This window comes from Wyeomyia smithii, chromosome 1, assembly GCF_029784165.1.
Source record: "Wyeomyia smithii strain HCP4-BCI-WySm-NY-G18 chromosome 1, ASM2978416v1, whole genome shotgun sequence".
Taxonomy (NCBI): Eukaryota; Metazoa; Arthropoda; class Insecta; order Diptera; family Culicidae; genus Wyeomyia; species Wyeomyia smithii.
This window is the reverse complement of record NC_073694.1, coordinates 18,449,053-18,471,062: the sequence shown is the minus strand read 5'-3', so window position 1 is coordinate 18,471,062 and position 22,010 is coordinate 18,449,053. Positions and strand designations below refer to the sequence as shown.

General features: G+C 39.9%; 3 protein-coding genes across 6 annotated transcripts in view; 1 reads left to right on the top strand and 2 right to left on the bottom strand.

The window, feature by feature from the left end:
- Positions 1-22,010, bottom strand: part of LOC129733993 (zinc finger protein 728-like) — a 49,428-nt gene that overhangs the window by 16,937 nt on the left and 10,481 nt on the right. The gene's annotated exons all lie outside the window — the stretch shown is intronic.
- Positions 493-2,541, top strand: LOC129734002 (zinc finger protein 728-like). 2 transcript variants are annotated; one of them, XM_055695683.1, is made up of 3 exons: positions 493-975; positions 1,093-1,127; positions 1,195-1,283. In XM_055695683.1, the coding sequence occupies exons 1-3, from the start codon at positions 620-622 to the stop codon at positions 1,266-1,268; spliced, it is 465 nt and encodes a 154-aa protein (XP_055551658.1). In that variant the 5' UTR covers positions 493-619; the 3' UTR covers positions 1,269-1,283. The 2 variants fall into 2 exon arrangements, with proteins under 2 accessions (XP_055551658.1, XP_055551657.1); XM_055695682.1 differs by lacking the exon at positions 1,093-1,127 and having other exon boundaries at positions 500-975; positions 1,195-2,541.
- LOC129733994 (zinc finger protein 728-like) lies at positions 19,031-21,735 on the bottom strand. 3 transcript variants are annotated; one of them, XM_055695668.1, is made up of 4 exons: positions 21,001-21,732; positions 20,125-20,580; positions 19,804-20,006; positions 19,549-19,724 (listed from the first exon to the last, which is right to left on the bottom strand). In XM_055695668.1, the coding sequence occupies exons 1-4, from the start codon at positions 21,375-21,377 to the stop codon at positions 19,696-19,698; spliced, it is 1,065 nt and encodes a 354-aa protein (XP_055551643.1). In that variant the 5' UTR covers positions 21,378-21,732; the 3' UTR covers positions 19,549-19,695. The 3 variants fall into 3 exon arrangements, with proteins under 3 accessions (XP_055551641.1, XP_055551642.1, XP_055551643.1); XM_055695666.1 differs by having other exon boundaries at positions 19,031-20,006; positions 21,001-21,731; XM_055695667.1 differs by lacking the exon at positions 20,125-20,580 and having other exon boundaries at positions 19,031-20,006; positions 21,001-21,735.

Here is a 22,010-nt window from a genome sequence, read left to right as displayed (position 1 = left end):
ATTCATTTCTACAACCTGGTAATCGCAAGTAATTATTGCTTCAATTTTGTGAACATCAATGTTTGATCAAATGTTGTGGTAGATAAGCGTGGTTCCTAACTGAAAAGATTCACTTTTTTGTAGATAGTTGTTTAAAATAACAGAAATTTTATCTTGTTTGAGGTATTTCAGTTCTATTATGTAACTTTGGTTTTATTTATATTTTTTTTTTTCATTTTCGAATTATGTACATACCTGATAGTAAAAATATTCTCTCCGTAAAGCACAGGTGGAAAGCGTGACCGCCTTGGCGGGAAAAATATTTTTCCCGCTCGAACTTCAAAAAAGGCAAAAACATGTCATGGCATGCACACTAAAACTTCACTGTTTAACTTGAAGTGAAAACTATTCAACTGTGAACCGACGGAACCGATGAAGAGCCCACCTCTCCTTGAGTGTAAAATACAATTCACATTTCAACAGTATTCTTTCAGCGTGCTGCCATGACATATTTTTGTTTACTCGCCCGACCCGGAATACATCTTCAATTTGCTGTGGTAAATTTTAAGCTAAAACAAGTGAAAAAGTAAGCATAATCAGGTAAAATTGAAAGGTTTCTTTGTTCCGTGTTGTGGTCGGAATGGAGGAATCCAGCCTAATGAAGATGAAAGTGTTTACTCCAATAATAAAGCCAGAAGAGCTAACAATATCCGACTCTGTGGCTACGGAAGGGGAATCTCCGCTCGCTAGCAGCAATCGGTGCTCTGATGAACCGACTGTAATGAACGGCCCAACTGATGTGAAACAAAAACTTGTGACGACTCATAAATGTCTGATTTGCAATAAAACATTCCCAAGTAGTTTTCATCTCGAGAAACATATGCATACGCACAGCGATGCACGAGCCTTCAAATGCGACATCTGTGACGCATCGTACAAGAGACGTGGTTTTCTTAAAAACCATATGAAGATCCACAAGGTCGAGTCCTCTTTACGGTAAGTATTAACATGTTGAAAAATTACCAAGTTTACTTTTAATTCACTGCAATGATTAAGGTAATTAAAACGAATACGCGTTTTGACGAGCTTTCTTTTATCTTTCCAATTGATAAGGAAAAATATAAATTGGATAAACGATAACATTACTAGTAAGGCACCTCTTTAAACTAAATTCTAAAGCTAGATTTGATTTTTCTTTGATTTTTTCTGTTGCAGCGACACAGAAGGTTACTCCTGCGACATATGTGGCAAGCAGTACAAACAAACTGGTTCACTTCAGTCACATATGAAGCTTCACCAGAGTACCACTGTGAGGCCTAAGTTTAAAACCCGAAACAGAAAGCAGTACGAGTGTACGATTTGTGGAAAAGGAAATCCGAGCAGAGCATTGCTCACACAGCACATGGTTAGTCATACCGAAGAACGACCTTTTAATTGCGATATTTGCGGTTCATCATTCAAGTCAGCTCTAGATGTGAGAACCCATAAGAGAAGACACTCCTCCGAGAGACCGTATAAATGCGAAATTTGCGGAAAAGGGTTTCTTGTTCCTTCCAAGCTAATGCGACACTTGATGTGTCATACTAATGAACGGCCTTTCAAGTGCGATATTTGCGGTCTATCGTTGAGGTCAGAAAATAATCTAAGAAATCATAAACTAACTCATAATTCAAAGCAAAATCTTGTGACGCTTGTGGCTACTCGCTCTGAAGTACAACTTTACAATTGCGATATTTGTGGTTCATCGTATAAAACAGCTATAAATTTGAGGAAACATAAGGAAAAGCATTCCTCGGAGAGCCCGCATGAATGCGAAATTTGTGACAAAAAATTTTTGAATGCCTACAGACTAAGGTCGCACATGCTTCGCCACACTAATGAACGGCCTTTTAAATGCAATATTTGCAGTTCGTCATTCAAGACCATTTACCATCTACAATCTCATGAAAGAACGCACAGTTCTGAGCGCGTTGTTCATTCGGAAGAACGACCTTTCAAATGTGATATTTGCGGTAATACATACCTAACAAGTACTGCGTTAAGGGTGCACGAGACAAAGCACCTCAGGCACAATTTATTCAAAAAGAAGAATTCACCAGCGAACACTGTTTCAGATGGATTCGTCACTTAAATTTTTTTAGGATGAAACTAATGTAAGAGGATTTGTTTATTGTGTGAATTTTACATCCAACATTGATTGCTTAAAAAAATATATTTCGGAAGGACTTCATACAACATTTTTTTTTTTTGCTGTTAGATTTAGTTTAAGAGAAATACTTGTCTGGTGTTCGTGGTCGGGAAGTGTGACCGTTTACCATTTGAAGCCGTTTCCCGTTGAAGTCCTGCTGACTGAAGAGAAGCATAGTAGTTCGTGCCAGCATCCCTGGCATTGTCGCTTGGGCCACCGGGATGCGAAGGCCAAACAATCCCTATATATTATCTACGTCGTTTTTCCTCATGTATTTGTCAGCCAGTACCCTTTGTTTTCCATTCCTTCTTTAGTTCTTTCTTCCCAAATGAAACCTTTGCTCAATAAACAAGTGGTAAGTTATGCTTTTTGAATTTATCGTGTTCAAGTTTATTTTATCCTATCCACAAGTCCATTCACCAGATTATTTCAGTTTATGGTGCCCACATCTGGGGCGCTTTGGTCCGCGTCTTCGAGCGGAAAAGCATGCGTGTAGTGTTTGACGGTGGCCGGGTCAAATGGGACTGAAATCATTGCCAAAGACGCGCGACTTGGCTGAACGCGAGAATCTTTTCCCCCGCGCGAAACCAAACGATCATCGCGAGTATTGGGAGTCGTCCATTTCGACGTGCGTGGTTCGGTAGTTGTACCATAGGCATAACATCATAGGTATGTTGCCAAATTGGCCATGATTTGTAGCTATGGTACGAAGACAACAAATAGAAAAATTCTTTTCATTATCATTGTAACCACCGAACTGATAAGTCGAAATATATAGTTACTCCTATTGTAAAGAACATTACATTTTTGGCGACGAGGAAAAGTTCGTGCTGTTCCCTAAAGCAACTTTGGACCTGTTAAAGATAATTGAAGTTCACACTGAAACTCTCAAACTTTCACGAATTAAAGAATGGTCGATCAAGATCTGAAGCAAGCGATTCTCCGGTTGACGGACCTCCTCATTGCAAACCAGCAACAGCAGATTGCAACTCTTCAACATGGTAATGCCAATCTCGTTGGTAGCGAGAAAATCATCGAGCGTCTCTCCTCTGGAATCGAGGAATTTCACTACGACCCAGACGGCGGTATTTTCTTTGATTCGTGGTACGCACGGTATGAGGACGTGTTCAAGGAGGATGGAAAGAATCTGAACGACAAAGCTAAAGTTAGACTGCTTCTGAGGAAAATCGGCACTCAATTTCACGAACGCTACGTCAACAGTGTTTTACTAAGTCATCCCCGTGATTTTGAATTTGAAGACACCGTTAAGAAATTGAACAAAATTGTTCGGACGCCAAAAGTCCCTCTTCAACGCACGCTAGCAGTGTCTCCAATACGTCAAGAGCGAAGCCGATGATTTTTCGTCATACGCAGCTTCGGTCAACAAACATTGTGAAGCGCTCCAGATTGAAAAACTATCCAGTGACCAATTCAAGACGCTCAGGTCTGTGAGAAGTTACCAAAAACACCTTGCTGGTTCTGTGGAAATCTTCATTATGTCAAGGAGTGTCTTTACCAGACGCATATCTGTACGAAATGCAAACGAAAGGGCCACAAGATAGAGTACTGTTCTTCATCCGAAAAGAAGCCATTAAAGAAATCGACAAACCAAACCCTAAAGACAATAGGGGCCTTCACATCGAGCTCGTATACAAATACTCAGCCGTAAACTGTGTATCTTCCATTACTCGTCAATGGAGGTGAGTATTTTTACGGCTGGGTATTTGTTTACGAGCTCGACATGAATACCCATAATGTTAAGTCCAAAGGTATTGCGGTTAAGCGAGTTGATCTTACAAAAAAGCGGAAATATATAAAGATCGCCATTAACGTATCAACAGCAACGCTGCAGCTCGATTGTGCTTCCGGCATTACAATCATTTCCAAGGGCACTTGGAAATCGATAGGTAAGCCTGTCATCGATTCAACGGAAATCGCAGCCGTAAGTGCATCAGGTGACAGCATCAACATCGTGGGTGAGTTCAGAACCGAAATCACCATCCAAGGCGTGATGAAGGAAGGACGAGTCTTCGTTGCAAACAATCCGGACCTCAACGTTCTCGGGATCGAAACAATTGGGCTGTTCGATCTCTGGTCGGTTCCCCTTCAATTCGTTAGTCAACACCATTCAGCAAAATTCTAAGGTAACAATGCAGAAGTTGCAAGCCAAGTATCCTGAAGCGTTCCAGTCAACCCTCGGATGCTGCAAACAAGCTAAAGTGACACTCCACTTGAAGCCAGATGCACGACCAGTGTACTGCCCAAAGAGACCTGTTGCCTACGCTGCCCTTCCGAAAGTTGACGCAGAGCTTCAGAGACTTCAAGACAACGGCATCATCTCACCAGTTCAATAGAGGTTTTCCGTCAAAAAATTTTATTCGCTTTAACGATTTTAATTTTTTAAACCGATCCTCATTTGAATTTTTTTTCTTTGGGGCTTGTAACTATTTAAAAAAAATAAAAAACCGAAAAAGGAACATTTTGTATCATCCTGTCGAACACCCTTTTTTTCGTTTTACCCTTTTTCCTCTGAGATTAGTGGTGAAGTTCATTCAATGAGGCAAATAAAGGTGGGGAGATAGCGGGAGAAGAATGCTTATGCTACAAGTTTATAGTGTTATAGTGTTTATGAAGACAATAATATACTAAACTTAATTAGGCGAGATCTTACACTCGACACACGAACCATGTTGTTCGATTCACGTTGTTTTTCAACCATGACGTTTAGGATTTACTGTTTTATGCTGACTACCTTTTTTCCGCACCTTCATGTATATCTCATTGAATAATGTTTACATCGATTTTCTGGCAGCTGTTTTCGATGTAAATAATCTCAACTAGGGAAAATAAACATATACCTTGAAAAAGCTGTGTGATAAACCTCAATCCCACCCGCGGCAGGAAACGCAGCCGCAAGGATAAAGAAATTCGAAAACATTGTAAGTATTTTACGATTATCTAAAACTCTCAAGTTAGTAAAATCACAGTAGTGATGTCCGATTACTTCTCGATTAATCGAGTTAATCGATTATTTGCGAAAATATTCGATTAATTTTTAATCGATTAACCGACTTTTCGATTATTGAATAATCGAATAGTTGACCCCGATTATTGTTCGATGATAGTTCAACTTTGTCCAAAAATGGGGAAATTGGTGATGCCAGCGGTGAAGAAAACACAAGAGATTTCGAAACCTCTGTTCTCACTTATTTTATATTATCCATTTAGTTGAAAAGTGTAGTTATCGACAGGCGACAATTGAGTTTACTCGCATGCCGCACATTATACCTTACGTCGCAAATAGTGCGCTGTATAGCGCATCTGATGTGCTATACAGCGCATTACTTCCCACGTAAGGATATTTAAAGTCGCGATTTCGATTTAGTGCTGCGACGTTAATATTTCATTCAAAATTATAAAAATGCGCGCACGAACGAAAACTAAACTTCTTTTTTTGCGTGTTCACAAACAAAACTCTTGGCGTCACGACTACGAAGTTAAAAAAGATTTTAAGGGCTATTCGCACTTACGCGAACTCACATAAGCCATTGTAAAAATATGTGTAAGTGCCAGAGCTGAAATATTTCCTTCCCTCTTTTTCGAATGCAAGAACCGAACGAATTCGCGTTGACGGTGTTGCTGATATTTTGTTTGTTTTTGCAAGCGAAAATGAAGAAATAAAATATTTTTGCTTTTTTCATCACGCAGATGTACACACTTAAAATAAAACACCGAATTCGGTAAAATTTTACCGGAATCTCAACAGCTGAACGTTCGGTGAAATCTTCGGTGTTTCCGAAAATTACCGAACAGTTTGTGAAACCACCAACCGAGTGGTCGGTAATTTTCGCAGCTTTTTGGTAATGTTCCAAACCGAGCAGCCAGTAAAATTTACCGAAAGAAACTTTAAAAATGAACAAAAATACCGAACGCACCTGTAAAAAATACCGGTGGCAGAAAAATCAAACTAAATTAACCAGATTACTTACGAAAAATGTTAGCGACTCGTACATCCTGTTTCAGTAATTCACCATAAATACTTTCCAAATTATAAATATCCTTTGTCACAAAAACAACAATTAAAACAAATCAGCAGCACCAGTAGAAAACATTCGCGTCTTGCACGGTTGCACGTTAGAGAAAAATGGCCACCACATTCACAATTTGGCATTTTTACAGGTTGTTCGGTAAAAAGTGATACAGATTTCGGTGAATGTAAAATTAAGCAAATATTTCGGTAAAAATTAACACAATTATGGTAAAACATACAGATCTTACAGAACAGTCGTTAATTTCATGCTTTTTTGCAGGAATACCGGTATTACTACACTTTACCGATGGATTATTGTAAAAAATACTACCGAACGACTTTTTTTTTATTAAGTGTGTACAACAGGTCAGGCTAACAAAGTATGCCAATTACCTCTGGCAGATTTTGAGAGCTGAACACTGAACACATCTAAAACGATTTCTTGAATTGGTGAGTAAGATGAAAAATGATGCTTTTCTTTGTATGAGCATATGTCACATTCAATATAATTTTAGTTAAAATGATGCAAAAAATTACTAGGCAGTGTAGAGTAAAGACTGTGTTATAAAGAGATACGCAAAGAGAAAAGCAGTAAATATGGAAACCCTTTGCTAATATTTATTTTAAACAATTCTGGCAACCACATTTATTTTCGCATACGCACTAGAAAGTGTAATGAAATTTCGAAACTTTGTAAGGATATATTACTGAGTTTCAGTGCTTGTTCATACAATTATAATAATTTCCAATGCTCATAACATGAGCATGACGAACACATTTTTCGTTGAAACCATAATTGCACGTGCTTCACAGAATTTAAACTGATCGCAACACACATTCTGTACGAAAAGTAACACGCATGAGTTTGTTTACTTTGCACACTTGGAGCCTCGATTTGACGGTTCACTTGGAGTTTTCGACCTCACTCTTTGCGTATCTGTTCATAACACCGTCTGTAGTGTAGAGAGGAGCAACCTGAACCAGTCAACATCGAACCAAGTAATGACCTGTGGGCTGCCCACGGTACTCTTGCTAGAGAAACATCAAGATACAAAAACATCAACCATATGGTTGGATTACCCGGGGAGTTACGGCAATATTTGCATGGCGATTTGGCACCAAGAAATTCTGACCCAATTATTGTATGGAACCGAATTCGAGGACAGATTCCAACGCTTTATAAAATACCGATGAAATGCCAGCTCTAGGAACATCCGTGCCTTCAGAAGTCTATTCAGCAGAGCCGGTCAAACGATTACAAAGCTGCTAAATCGGCTCCCAAGACCCCAACTAGAAATGTTCCTAATCTAACAGTCGATAGGAGAGAATGCATGGTTCTACTGACGGCACCTACTCACGTCACACGGGTGTCTAGGGACATTCATTGTCATTCGAATGTTTAGCATTTTTGAAATAAATGTTTCTTTTCTCGCTTTTCAAACGTTAACAAGTAAATTTATATGGTGGTTCCTATTTATTGATTGGTTTGCCTAATGTTTAGGATATAGGATTCGATCACTTAAATCTAGTGTAAAGTTTTTCGTACAGCAAAATCACTTGCAAACGAATGCACAATTGCAAAACTGAAGAATTAAATGAATCGGAAAAAAACTTTCTCGAAGATTCATAAAGAATTAGGCTAATTGAATTAATAACTATATTAAATAATGTGATTTCAAACCGAATAGTCAAAAAGTGTCTTGAAGAAAGTTTTAATTATTTTAAAATTGTACAATATTTTTTGCTGCAAAAAAGCAAAGTTTAGGTGATACACTATTTAACACAGAATTTGCAGTAGAGATTCGATCATAGGCTTGTTCGATGAACCAACTTCGTACATCGAAATCAAGAGGTAGGCCACGGAATATTTCTAGAGCTGCCAGATTTGTCAGTAAAATCTAGTGATCAAGATTATTGGTAACTGACTGTTGGTCAGCACTAACATTTTATTTTTGAACGTAGGGCTCACGCAATCAAATAATCGATTATCTCGATTAATCGAATATCTCGTGTCAGCTAATCGAGTCCGATTAGCGGGAGCGAGCAAAATAATCGATTAACAATCAATCGATTAGTTGAAAAAATCGGACATCACTACTCGCATGCCGCACATTATACCTTACGTCGCAAATAGTGCGCTGTATAGCGCATCTGATGTGCTATACAGCGCATTACTTCCCACGTAAGGATATTTAAAGTCGCGATTTCGATTTAGTGCTGCGACGTTAATATTTCATTCAAAATTATAAAAATGCGCGCACGAACGAAAACTAAACTTCTTTTTTTGCGTGTTCACAAACAAAACTCTTGGCGTCACGACTACGAAGTTAAAAAAGATTTTAAGAGCTATTCGCACTTACGCGAACTCACATAAGCCATTGTAAAAATATGTGTAAGTGCCAGAGCTGAAATATTTCCTTCCCTCTTTTTCGAATGCAAGAACCGAACGAATTCGCGTTGACGGTGTTGCTGATATTTTGTTTGTTTTTGCAAGCGAAAATGAAGAAATAAAATATTTTTGCTTTTTTCATCACGCAGATGTACACACTTAAAATAAAACACCGAATTCGGTAAAATTTTACCGGAATCTCAACAGCTGAACGTTCGGTGAAATCTTCGGTGTTTCCGAAAATTACCGAACAGTTTGTGAAACCACCAACCGAGTGGTCGGTAATTTTCGCAGCTTTTTGGTAATGTTCCAAACCGAGCAGCCAGTAAAATTTATCGAAAGAAACTTTAAAAATGAACAAAAATACCGAACGCACCTGTAAAAAATACCGGTGGCAGAAAAATCAAACTAAATTAACCAGATTACTTACGAAAAATGTTAGCGACTCGTACATCCTGTTTCAGTAATTCACCATAAATACTTTCCAAATTATAAATATCCTTTGTCACAAAAACAACAATTAAAACAAATCAGCAGCACCAGTAGAAAACATTCGCGTCTTGCACGGTTGCACGTTAGAGAAAAATGGCCACCACATTCACAATTTGGCATTTTTACAGGTTGTTCGGTAAAAAGTGATACAGATTTCGGTGAATGTAAAATTAAGCAAATATTTCGGTAAAAATTAACAAAATTATGGTAAAACATACAGATCTTACAGAACAGTCGTTAATTTCATGCTTTTTTGCAGGAATACCGGTATTACTACACTTTACCGATGGATTATTGTAAAAAATATTACCGAACGACTTTTTTTTTATTAAGTGTGTACAACAGGAAGCAGGTCAGGCTAACAAAGTATGCCAATTACCTCTGGCAGATTTTGAGAGCTGAACACTGAACACATCTAAAACGATTTCTTGAATTGGTGAGTAAGATGAAAAATGATGCTTTTCTTTGTATGAACATATGTCACATTCAATATAATTTTAGTTAAAATGATGCAAAAAATTACTAGGCAGTGTAGAGTAAAGACTGTGTTATAAAGAGATACGCAAAGAGAAAAGCAGTAAATATGGAAACCCTTTGCTAATATTTATTTTAAACAATTCTGGCAACCACATTTATTTTCGCATACGCACTAGAAAGTGTAATGAAATTTCGAAACTTTGTAAGGATATATTACTGAGTTTCAGTGCTTGTTCATACAATTATAATAATTTCCAATGCTCATAACATGAGCATGACGAACACATTTTTCGTTGAAACCATAATTGCACGTGCTTCACAGAATTTAAACTGATCGCAACACACATTCTGTACGAAAAGTAACACGCATGAGTTTGTTTACTTTGCACACTTGGAGCCTCGATTTGACGGTTCACTTGGAGTTTTCGACCTCACTCTTTGCGTATCTGTTCATAACACCGTCTGTAGTGTAGAGAGGAGCAACCTGAACCAGTCAACATCGAACCAAGTAATGACCTGTGGGCTGCCCACGGTACTCTTGCTAGAGAAACATCAAGATACAAAAACATCAACCATATGGTTGGATTACCCGGGGAGTTACGGCAATATTTGCATGGCGATTTGGCACCAAGAAATTCTGACCCAATTATTGTATGGAACCGAATTCGAGGACAGATTCCAACGCTTTATAAAATACCGATGAAATGCCAGCTCTAGGAACATCCGTACCTTCAGAAGTCTATTCAGCAGAGCCGGTCAAACGATTACAAAGCTGCTAAATCGGCTCCCAAGACCCCAACTAGAAATGTTCCTAATCTAACAGTCGATAGGAGAGAATGCATGGTTCTACTGACGGCACCTACTCACGTCACACGGGTGTCTAGGGACATTCATTGTCATTCGAATGTTTAGCATTTTTGAAATAAATGTTTCTTTTCTCGCTTTTCAAACGTTAACAAGTAAATTTATATGGTGGTTCCTATTTATTGATTGGTTTGCCTAATGTTTAGGATATAGGATTCGATCACTTAAATCTAGTGTAAAGTTTTTCGTACAGCAAAATCACTTGCAAACGAATGCACAATTGCAAAACTGAAGAATTAAATGAATCGGAAAAATACTTTCTCGAAGATTCATAAAGAATTAGGCTAATTGAATTAATAAATATATTAAATAATGTGATTTCAAACCGAATAGTCAAAAAGTGTCTTGAAGAAAGTTTTAATTATTTTAAAATTGTACAATATTTTTTGCTGCAAAAAAGCAAAGTTTAGGTGATACACTATTTAACACAGAATTTGCAGTAGAGATTCGATCATAGGCTTGTTCGATGAACCAACTTCGTACATCGAAATCAAGAGGTAGGCCACGGAATATTTCTAGAGCTGCCAGATTTGTCAGTAAAATCTAGTGATCAAGATTATTGGTAACTGACTGTTGGTCAGCACTAACATTTTATTTTTGAACGTAGGGCTCACGCAATCAAATAATCGATTATCTCGATTAATCGAATATCTCGTGTCAGCTAATCGAGTCCGATTAGCGGGAGCGAGCAAAATAATCGATTAACAATCAATCGATTAGTTGAAAAAATCGGACATCACTAATCACAGATAACAGATATCCAAGTTAGGCCAAAAAACTCCAGAAATCGTGTGTAAGATTTCAAAATCTTACTCGTCAAACTGCTCGATAAATAATGAACCAAATGAATTTTCTTTTTCTCGGCCTTATCCAGCCCCAAAGAAAATCCCATAAGGAACTGTCAAAAAGTTATTTACAAAATCAATGCAGCATTTTTCGAGTAGGAACGAGACGAATGCAGGGCTACGCAGGTACACTGCCTTCAAAAACAACTCAAACAGTGATTTTATTCAGGGTGTGGTACCATTCGAGTAGTTCATTTTGTGCCAACTTTTTTGGAAGATTTCTTCCTGAGTGTTACGTATGTCTTATGTATGCGATATAACACTGTTTTTGCGAGGTTTGTGTATTTTTTTCCATATCAACACTAAAACAATCAAATTTATCGCAAATATAAACTGGGATTGAATAAAATTGTCGATTATGTACAAATTATGACTGCTCAAAATTTTTACATTAAAAACCGGAAACCCCTTGATAAATGTGGGACATTTCGCGGGACGTAATATCGAATAGAGCTGGAAAACTATTGATTTTATCGAATCATTGACCACTAAGTGTTCTTAGCGCCGCCATACCACATACATAAGACATACGTAACACTCAGGAAGAAATCTTCCAAAAAATTTGGTACAAAATGAACTACTCGAAAGTACCAACCCCTGTAAAAAAAAACCTCTGTTTGAGTTGTTTTTGAAGGCAGTGTACCTGCGCAGCCCTGCATTTGTCTCGTTCCTACGCGAAAAATGCTGCATTGATTTTGTACAAACTTTTTGACAGCTCCTTATGGGATTTTCTTTGGGGCTCGATAAGGCCGAGAAAAAGAAAATTCATTTTGTTAATTATTTATCGAGCAGTTTGACAGGGCGATGTACGGAGTAGTATGGGCAACGTGCACCAGAAAAAAACGCCAGTGTTACACTTGTAGAGTACAAATAAAATACGTCTGTCTTAAGTAACGGTTAACAGTGGAATGAACATTTATTTTAAAATTTCTGTAATCAAAACCCTCGGATTACCCACGATTGCTGTGATCTTCAACACTCCTCCCTAATCCGAGACACCTACTAATTCGCAAAAGCGATGTTGCTTCTGGACGGCTAAGGGCTTTGTAAAACCATCAGCCGGCTGCTCGGTAGTTGGTACGTAAAACAACTGCACCACTTCTTGCTGTAGGCTATCATGCACAAAATGGTAGCGAATACTCACATGCTTTGTGCGAGGATTGTATGATCCATTCGTCGCGATACTGGTGCTTATTACGGGAGTCACTTCACGGTGAAATCAGAGTGAAGTAAACAAAATCCTATTACGGGACTCACGTAAGTGAGAAAAACGTCGCAAAGTGACATCTGCCGCGGAATCTGGGTTATTATGAGTGTCATATAAGTGAAGTGAGAACGGAAAAAGCGACGTTTCGCGTGGAATTATTTCACGACCATTTTGAACGGTGAAATGATTCCACGAAGATGCCATAAGTCCTAAAGTTGATGGATTTGTGATCTAATGGTGAATATTGGATTTATTCTTCAGTAACGAAACGAATCAGAATTCGATCCGTGCCAGAAAGCGTTTAAATTTTAATTTTTTTTGCCCGATGAAAAAAATGCAAACTAGTACAGGAAATTTCCGATACCGAAAAAAACATTTTTTTTATGCCAAATGCCTTAGAAATGCAGAACACGTCAAGATCTGGTGTTATCTAAAAAACGGAAAAAAACGACTTTCTGGGACTTAGAGATTTTTGAGCTGGGAAACAATCTCATTTCACTTGTCCTATTCTTAATTTCACTTCACTGTCAATCTCACTCCACGGAGGTGATTTTTGTCACCTCACTTGAAGTGGAATCGGGAATAAGTCTAAAAAAGTGAAGTGAGCGTAAGAGTGAAATATATTTCACCGTGAAGTGACTCCCGTAATAAGCACCACTGATTGCAGATTGGTTGTCACAGTTGAGAGGTACAGGACGATGTTCCTGGAATATCTGCGACCGCAAGTTGTTCCACCACATAGCTTCTTGAATCGTACGGGACAGGGCCATATATTCGGCTTCACAGGAGGATAACGCGACTGTTGGCTGCTTTTTAACATTCCACGATATGGCTCCTCCTTGTAGCGAGAAAACGTATCCCGTCGTTGATTTCCGAGTATCTGGATCTCCTCCCCAATCGGCATCGCTGTAGCCAACTAGCTAAGTGGATCCTTGTTTGGAGTACCCCAACTTCTTTGTCGATGTTCCCTTCAAATAGCGAATTATTTTCTTGATGGCTTCCCAATGTTGGCGACCTGGACTGGAACTGAACTGACTAACAGCATTCACTGCAAATGCAATGTCCAGACGAGTCACCTGAGCCACGAAAGACAGACATCCAACGGCCTCTTTGAAAGGAATTTTCTTCATTCCTCGACTTCTTTCTGATCCTTTGGTCCCATCGATTTATCTAACCGTACATTTGGTTCTGCGGGCGTTGATACAGGGTGTGCTTTGGTCATACCAAAACGTTCAATAATTTCTTCGATGTAAACTTGTTGACCTAGCCAGAGCTTTCCTTCTGTCCGATCTCTTGTAATCCGGATACCCAAACAGAATTCGGCTTTACCGAGATCCTTCATTTTAAACTGCTGGCTTAAGTACATCTTCAATTTTTGTTTCAAGTCTTGATCGTTGGTAAAAATCAAAAAATCTTTCATTAAACATCCAGTACAAGCAACGATCTGCTGATGAACGAACCAGACCAAACTTCTGGAGAACACTATCCAACTGCGCATTCCATACTCTGCTTGACTGCTTCAAGCCAGAGAGCGCTTTCTTCAATCGGCACACCTTCCCATTTCGTTGGTTGATACCCTGCGGCTGCAGCATGTAGATCTCCTCATCTTTCAGCCCTCCTTGTAGAAATGCCGTTACGGCATCCATCTGGTCGATTTCCAGATCGTATTGGACTGCCAGTGCCATGAGGTAACGAACCGTTGCATATCGCACCACAGGAGAGTACACCTCATCGTAATCGAGACCTGGCCTCTGCGAGCATCCTTTCACGAAGAGACGAGCTTTGTATCGTTGAATGGTCCCATCAGGAACCCGCTTCGTTTTGAACACCCATTTGTTCCGAATAGCTTCTCTTCCTTCTGGTAGATCTGTCAGCACCCACGTGTTGTTCTCGCTCAGTGACACCAACTCATCGTTCATTGTTTGAATCCAATAATCCTTATCAGGTCTTTGCACCCTTCGGTGTTCTCACAATAGCCAACGAAGATAGCCTTTCTTGCCTTAGAGTCAAACTTCTTCCTCTTTATTTTCGGCACGTGCTTCATTACCTGTGATCCAAATATTTTGAGATGCTGCAAATTTGGCTTGTTTCCCGACCATGCTTCCTCTGGCGTTTTGTTTCCCAACCATCGTGTCGGACTGCGATTGACCAGATAGGCAGCAGTCGAAATTGCTTCCGCCCAAAATTGCTTACCAAGCCTCGCGTCGTTGAGCATGCACCGTGCTTTCTCCACCAATGTTCGGTTTATACGTTCCGCAACACCATTTTGCTCAGGTGTATACGACACGTGGTTTGATGCCGGATACCTTCAAATTCTAGTAGCTCGTCGAAACCTCTGTTGACGTACTCTGTCTCGTTATCAGTACGTAAAATCTTCAATTTCTTTCCGCTTTGTCTTTCAGCTTTAGCTTTGAACTTTCGGAATGCTTCCAGGGCCTGGTTTTTCCGCTCGAGGAAGTACACGTCTACCTTCTTGCTGGCATCATCCACGAACGTAACGAAGTAACGACTTCCTCCAAGCGATGGCACCTCTACAAGGCCGCACAGATCGGAGTGCACTAGCTCAAGCAGTTTCTTTGCCCTTGAATCACCGGAATGAAATGGAAATCGTGTCTGCTTACCGATAAGACACGACTCGCAATTAGCGAGGGCTTCATTCTTGAAGTCGATTCCGTTTGCTACTTCCTTGAGCTTTTTTAAGCTTTCAATATTCAAATGGCCGAGACGTCTGTGCCATAAATCCATGTTGCTGACCAGAAAAGATTTTTCCGGCCGGTTGACACGATATAGACCTCCTTCTTCTACTCCGGTGATGACAAGCCCACCAGATTTCAAATTTGTTTGCCGTGAACACCACCTTGTTTCCACGTTTACAAATAGTGCTAACAGAGAGTAGGTTGGTTGCCAGGTCCGGAATTTTCAACACATTAGCAACATAAACACTTCCTTCCAAAGTTTCTATCGAAACCGTTCCCTTCGCAACGGCTTTCATGTTACTGTTATTTGCTGTTCCGACCTCATGATCCATGGCAACCGTATTAAAAAAATTTTGATCTGCCCGCGCCATGTGAATAGTGGTGCCGGAATCGAGATACCACTCGTCGGTCCTTACGTTTCCTATAGCAAAGATACTGCAAAGCCCTTTCGACTTACTAGCCTTCATCGTTGACTTCTTGGCATTGGGACACTTGACTGCAAAATGCCCCGGTTTTTCACAATTGTAGCACAGTTTCTCACTTTTTCCGCCGTTCTTTTATTCAATAAGCTTCTTACGGCTTACCTTGCTGTACAAAGCACCTTCTGTGCTGCTGCAGACCAGACCCCGATCAAATTTTACATCCTGTAGAATTTTTGCCTTTATCGCATCCACCGTCAAGACCGTTCCAGAAGCTTCGAGACCCATGATCATAGGCTCATACTGTTCAGGAAGGCCCATCAGCAAAATTGCCGCAAGCAAGGAGTCCTTGAACCCAACAGATGCGAGCTTGTGGCTCGTGGTCATAAGTTCGTCTACATACGCCTCAACACTAGTACAGTTGATCAGCCGAACCGACGTGAACTTCCGAAGCAATCCGATTTTCCTGGTCAACCCGCTGTCCTGGAAAGCAGATGCCAGCTCCTTCCAAGCTTCCTTAGCGTTTGCTGCATCTTGCACTAGGCTGTAGTTGTAGCTCTCCAGACTTAAGCAAATCGTGGCCAGAGCCTGTAACTTTACACCCTCGGGAACGCCTTCGTCATCACCGTCAACTGCCGACCAACTTCCCTCGCGGATTAAAATCATCTGCATCGCAGAAGACCACGTTGAATAATACTCCCTTCCTTTCAGTTTCTCAATTGCCGGCAGTGCCACGGAACTTTTGCTCACTCGAATACTTCCAGCTTCAATGCCTCTTCCGTTGACATCTACACCTCCAGTCGGTTGCGCGAGATTTGAATTTCCGCCCGTGAACATTTTTGCTTCAATTTGAAATTCAATCTCTTCCGTTCTAGTTTCCGTTTCTGGGCCTTTATTACGCTGGGCCCATAACCACTTGTAGAGTACAAACACATACACAAGACATACGTAACACTCAGGAAGAAATCTTCCAAAAAAGTTGGTACAAAATGAACTACTCGAAAGTACCAACCTTTGTAAAAAAAACCTCTGTTTGAGTTGTTTCTGAAGGCAGTGTTCCTGCGCAGCCCTGCATTTGTCTCGTTCCTACTCGAAAAATGCTGCATTGATTTTGTAAATAACTTTTTGACAGTTCCTTATGAGACTTTCTTTGGGGCTCGATGAAGCCGAGAAAAAGAAAATTCATTTTGTTCATTATTTATCGAGCAGTTTGACAGGGCGAGGTACGGAGTACTATGGGGCAACGTGTACCAGAAAAAAACGCCAGTGTTACGTATGTCTTATGTATGTGGTACAAATAAAACACGTCTGTCTTAAGTAACGGTTAACAGTGGAATGAACATTTATTTTAAAATTTCTGTAATCAAAACCCTCGGATTACCCACGATTGCTGTGATCTTCAACAGTTACGTATGTCTTGTGTATGTGACCATACTGCGTATTGCTAAAAAACCGTTGCGTCTTTTCACACATGAAGCAAAATTAGCTTAGATGTCTGTTATCTGTGGTAAAATGTAGATGTTGTGATTTCAGCCAACAAAGTAATGGGACATCTCTGACGAGAGCAATTCCCACTGTCGGAACCGCTGCAACGGCAACCTTCAACAGCTGCAGCAGTACCACATACATAAGACATACGTAACACTCAGGAAGAAATCTTCCAAAAAAGTTGGTACAAAATGAACTACTCGAAAGTACCAACCTCTGTAAAAAAACCTCTGTTTGAGTTGTTTTTGAAGGCAGTGTACCTGCGCAGCCCTGCATTTGTCTCGTTCCTACTCGAAAAGTGCTGCATTGATTTTGCAAATAACTTTTTGACAGTTCCTTATGGGATTTTCTTTGGGGCTCGATAAGGCCGAGAAAAAGAAAATTCATTTTGTTCATTATTTATCGAGCAGTTTGACAGGGAGAGGTACGGAGTACTATGGGGCAACGTGTACCAGAAAAAACGCCAGTGTTACGTATGTCTTATGTATGTGGCAGTACCTAACAATTTAACCACATACTTAGACATACGTAACACTGGCGATATTTTGGTACTCTTTGCCCCACATCACCCGGTACCAACACCAGTTTGAACTGCTCGACGAAAATGAACGGAATGAATTCTCTTCATAGCGGCTCTACTCGAGCCCATAACAAAATCCCTTACGAAACTGTCAAAAAGTTGTTTACAAAATCAATGCTGCATTTTTCGAGTGGGAACGAGGCAAATGCAGGGCTGCGCAGGTACACAACCTCCATAAACTACTCAAACAGAGGTTTTTTTTACAGAGGTTGGTACTTTCGAGTAGTTCATTTTGTACCAACTTTTTTGGAAGATTTCTTCCTGAGTGTAACGTATGTCTTATGTATGTGATGTGGTGGTACCATTCGAGTAGTTCATTCTGTACCATTTTTTTTGGAAGATTTCTTCCTGAGTGTTACGTATATCTTATGTATGTGGTGGTACTGAGGTACATAATAGGAAATATATTTCACCGTGAAGTGACTCCCGTAATAAGCACTATTGTCTTCGATTAATCGAGTCAGATGAATCGAAAGAAAATTATCTGTTTGATGAAATGAAGCCCAAAGAATCATAGCCACGAATTTCGCTCTCATATCGTCCGTTGGTTCCACGGGGATGGCACCGCTGTCAGCTACCACACATTTGACGCGTTACCAACATCACTGGCACTGGCACCCGAAAAATGGTCAGTTTACCCTTTATTTTATGTTGATTCGGGCAAACCGACCAAATATTGACTGCAGTTATTGACAGCATATCAGATAATTTTGAGCAATTTCTCATGATTTTTGTATGTAATATGATATTCTAAGTGATATTTTGTACAATAATTGTGCCCCAAAACATATAGAAGCAAATTGTGACGGCATTAAGGAAGTTTTGTGAAGAACGGTACAGAAATAGATGTTCGTAACGCTTGAAGGCTACCATACCAATCCCTTGGTTGGTCCATAGTTGATCTGCTCTGTTTTCACACGAAGTTAGACAGTAAATTTTAAGAGTGTATGCCATGAAACATGTCATGGGGATTCATTCGTTTTTCCCGCCAATGCGAAAGGTTGGGGTTTTCACTCGATGCTTCACGGAGAGAATACTATTGATGTTCTTAAATTTTTCTCAGACTCAATTCAATATTTTTTCAAATAATTAATTTTTTACAATGAATGCATCATTGAGTGGTTCGAACCCCAGTAAACCAAATTTGTCTATGGAGTGCAGCGATGTCAGATTGGCGGCCTGCGCTGCGAAGGTGACTCGCCTTGCCGTGTGTTCCGTGTGTTAATGTACAGCCCTAAATAGAGCTGTACATTAACCTGCGGCAGGGCGACTCGCCTTCGCAGCGCAGACCACGGCATGAAGCTACGAACGCGTGTTTCATTGCTCAATAAAATAAACGATTATTTTTAAGAAACGCTACGGTTTTTATTGATCGCAGGCCGCATCCCCACAAGTTAAACTATATACACAAGAAGAGTTTCATCCTGAAAAAATTGCAATCAATTTTGTTTTGCGATTATTTGTGTTCGACCTAGGTGCTTCTGCGATTTCTTGTGCGTCCTTAACAAACCCTTTGTCTTGAATGCACCACTGCAAATATCACATTTGTAAGGTCGTGCTTCCGTGTGTACGCTTTCATGAGATCGTAGATCAAGCGCTGACTTGAATGATGCGCTGCAAACATTGCATTTAACAGGTCGTTCATTTGAATGACTAAGCATGTGTCTCCGAAGACAATACGGAGATTGCAATATTCTCCCGCAAATTTCACATTTATGCGGGCTCTCTAAGAAATGCTTTTCCTTATGTTTGCTCAAATTTATTGCTGTTTTATACGATGAACCGCAAATATCGCAATCAAGAAGTTGTGTCACAAGATTTTGCTTGGATGTGAAACTTCCACGGTTGGAAATATGCGTTTGTTTATGTTTCCTTAGATTGCATTCTGACCTCATCGATAGACCGCAAATATTGCACTTGACAGGCCGTTCATTAGTATGATAAAACAAATGCCGCTTGAGCTGGGAAGGAATTCGGAACCTTTTTCCGCAAATTTCGCATTCATACGTCCCCTCGGAGGTGTGCGTTTCCATATGGACTCTCACATCATGAGCTGACTTATACGATGAACTGCAAATATCGCAATCAAAAGGTCGTTCTATAGTATGAAAAGCCATGTGGATTATGAGCGATGATCTATTCGGATTACTTTTTCCACAAATCGTACACTCGTGCAGCTTCATGTAGTGGGGTTTTATCCTAGGACTCACAGTGGTACTCTCATGAAGCTTGGTATGTAAGTGAAGTGGTCTCATTTGTTTGTACTGTTTGCCGCATATGTTGCAGGTGTATTTAGATGAACCATTACTTCGACTGTTATCAGTTCGGTTCGGCTCTAAACTTTCCGCTTCACTACAACAGAAAAAAAAGAAAATAATTTGCGTGATAAATTACTCTTGTACTCTACTCTTGTTTAATTTTTTCATAAAACTTTTTCATCCATATCTGCATTAAACATGCCAATACTTACCCTGGGGAGGGATCGACCTTGTGGATCTTCATATGACTTTTCAAAGTACTATGGTTCTTGTATGACGCATCACAGATGTCGCATTTGAAGGGCCGAGCATCACTGTGACTACGCATATGTTTTTGAAGTTGAAAACTACTTCCACATGTTCTACCGCAAATCAGACACTTATAAGGACAATCTGTACGGTGAAAGTTCATGTGGGACGCTAAGGTTGATTTTTGGGAAAACCTTCGCCTGCATATGTCACACTCGAAATTTTGGTCGGCATGAGCATTTTTATGGTACTGCAAACGTTCAGCAGTGCGGAATGTTCTGCTGCAGATATCACAAGCAAAAGGTCGTTCCCCGGTGTGAATTCTTCTATGATTCTGCAAGGTGTAGTTCTTTCTAAATTTTTTATTGCAAAACTCACAAGCGTTGTTTTTATTGCGTGTTTCCGAATGCTCCGAATTGCTGCGATGAAAAAAGGTTCCCATTTAATCTTAGGTTTTGATTATTTTTTCAGTTTGAGCTCAATTTGAAATAAGATAGTGATTCCAATTAAGCTTAATAGGGTCGTGGCACATACCTAAGACATACGTAACACTCAGGAAGAAATCTTCCAAAAAGGTTGGTACAAAATGAACTTCTCGAATGGTAGAGATTATTTTATATTTTCGCCTTCAGAAGCTTTTGAATGTTATTCAGTTTAAGATCATTTTCATTTTTTCATTTGCCTTTTTGGCATTCAGTGATCTTTTTTTCGGTGAATCTAATAAAATCAGAAACTCTCCAGTTTGAGAGAGGCTTAGACTGAAATAATTGAAATTTCGGAACTAAAAGCTTTCTGTACGAATTGTAGGACCTGTGAATATATAACGAGAGCACAATTACCTGCAATTGGAAACTACAATTTGGTTGGAAGCTGCTGTAACCTCAACTGCATCGGTGATATCCATTACCGGTTCCACATCAGTGGAACCTTTCTTTGGGGCGGTTGTTTCATTCGGTTCCCCAGAGCACCAATCGTTACTAGCGAGCAGAGGTTTTTCCACAGCATCAGATATTATAAGCTCTTCTACCTTGATTGTAGAACTGAATTCTTCCACATTTATTAGGCTGGATTCCTCCATTTCGCACAAATCATGTACTAGGAACAAAATAACCTTTTGTTTTGTACAGTTAGCAGTTTTTACTGTAGCAATATGAAAATCACAGAATTTAGCAATAATTTTTCCGACTCGAACTAGGTATAAACATAAACATGTCATGGCGTGCACGCTAAAAGTTATAAGCTGAAAGCATAACAAGTTACTCCGACTAAAATCAACTGTGAATCAATGATAAATATAAAAAAAGTCGAGTGAACGTGAAACACAGATAAGGGATCATTCAAATAATACATCTTCTTCTTCATCGGTTTGATTTTGTTGGCCTGAGGGACAGTTGCCTCAAAAAATAATACATGACGCGCTCAGGGATGGGGGTTATGCAGCGAAGCGTTACATTGCGTGTGGCAAACATGTAAAATTGCGTTACGTGGGGGTGGGTGGGTATTGAACATTGCCAAATTCCCACAGTCGCTAGTGTGGTGATCTTCCTGGTTTGAATGACTACCGGCTACTAAAAGAGTCCACCAGCATGAGGTAGAACCATCCATCCATTGGACCGGCGTAGTCCAGATGGACTCGCTGCCACGGCTTCTCAGGAACTGACCAGGACTGCAGATTTGTTCGTCGGTCGGTTTTAGCCACGCTGGCGCATTCGTTGCAAGTCAGAACGAGCTTGGCAATGTCTTCGTCGATGTGAGACAAATATACGTACTGACGCGCTATCGACCGCATTCGTTCAACGTCTGGATACCCTTTATGTAGTTGCTGAAGCGCCCGTTTTTGAAACTTGGG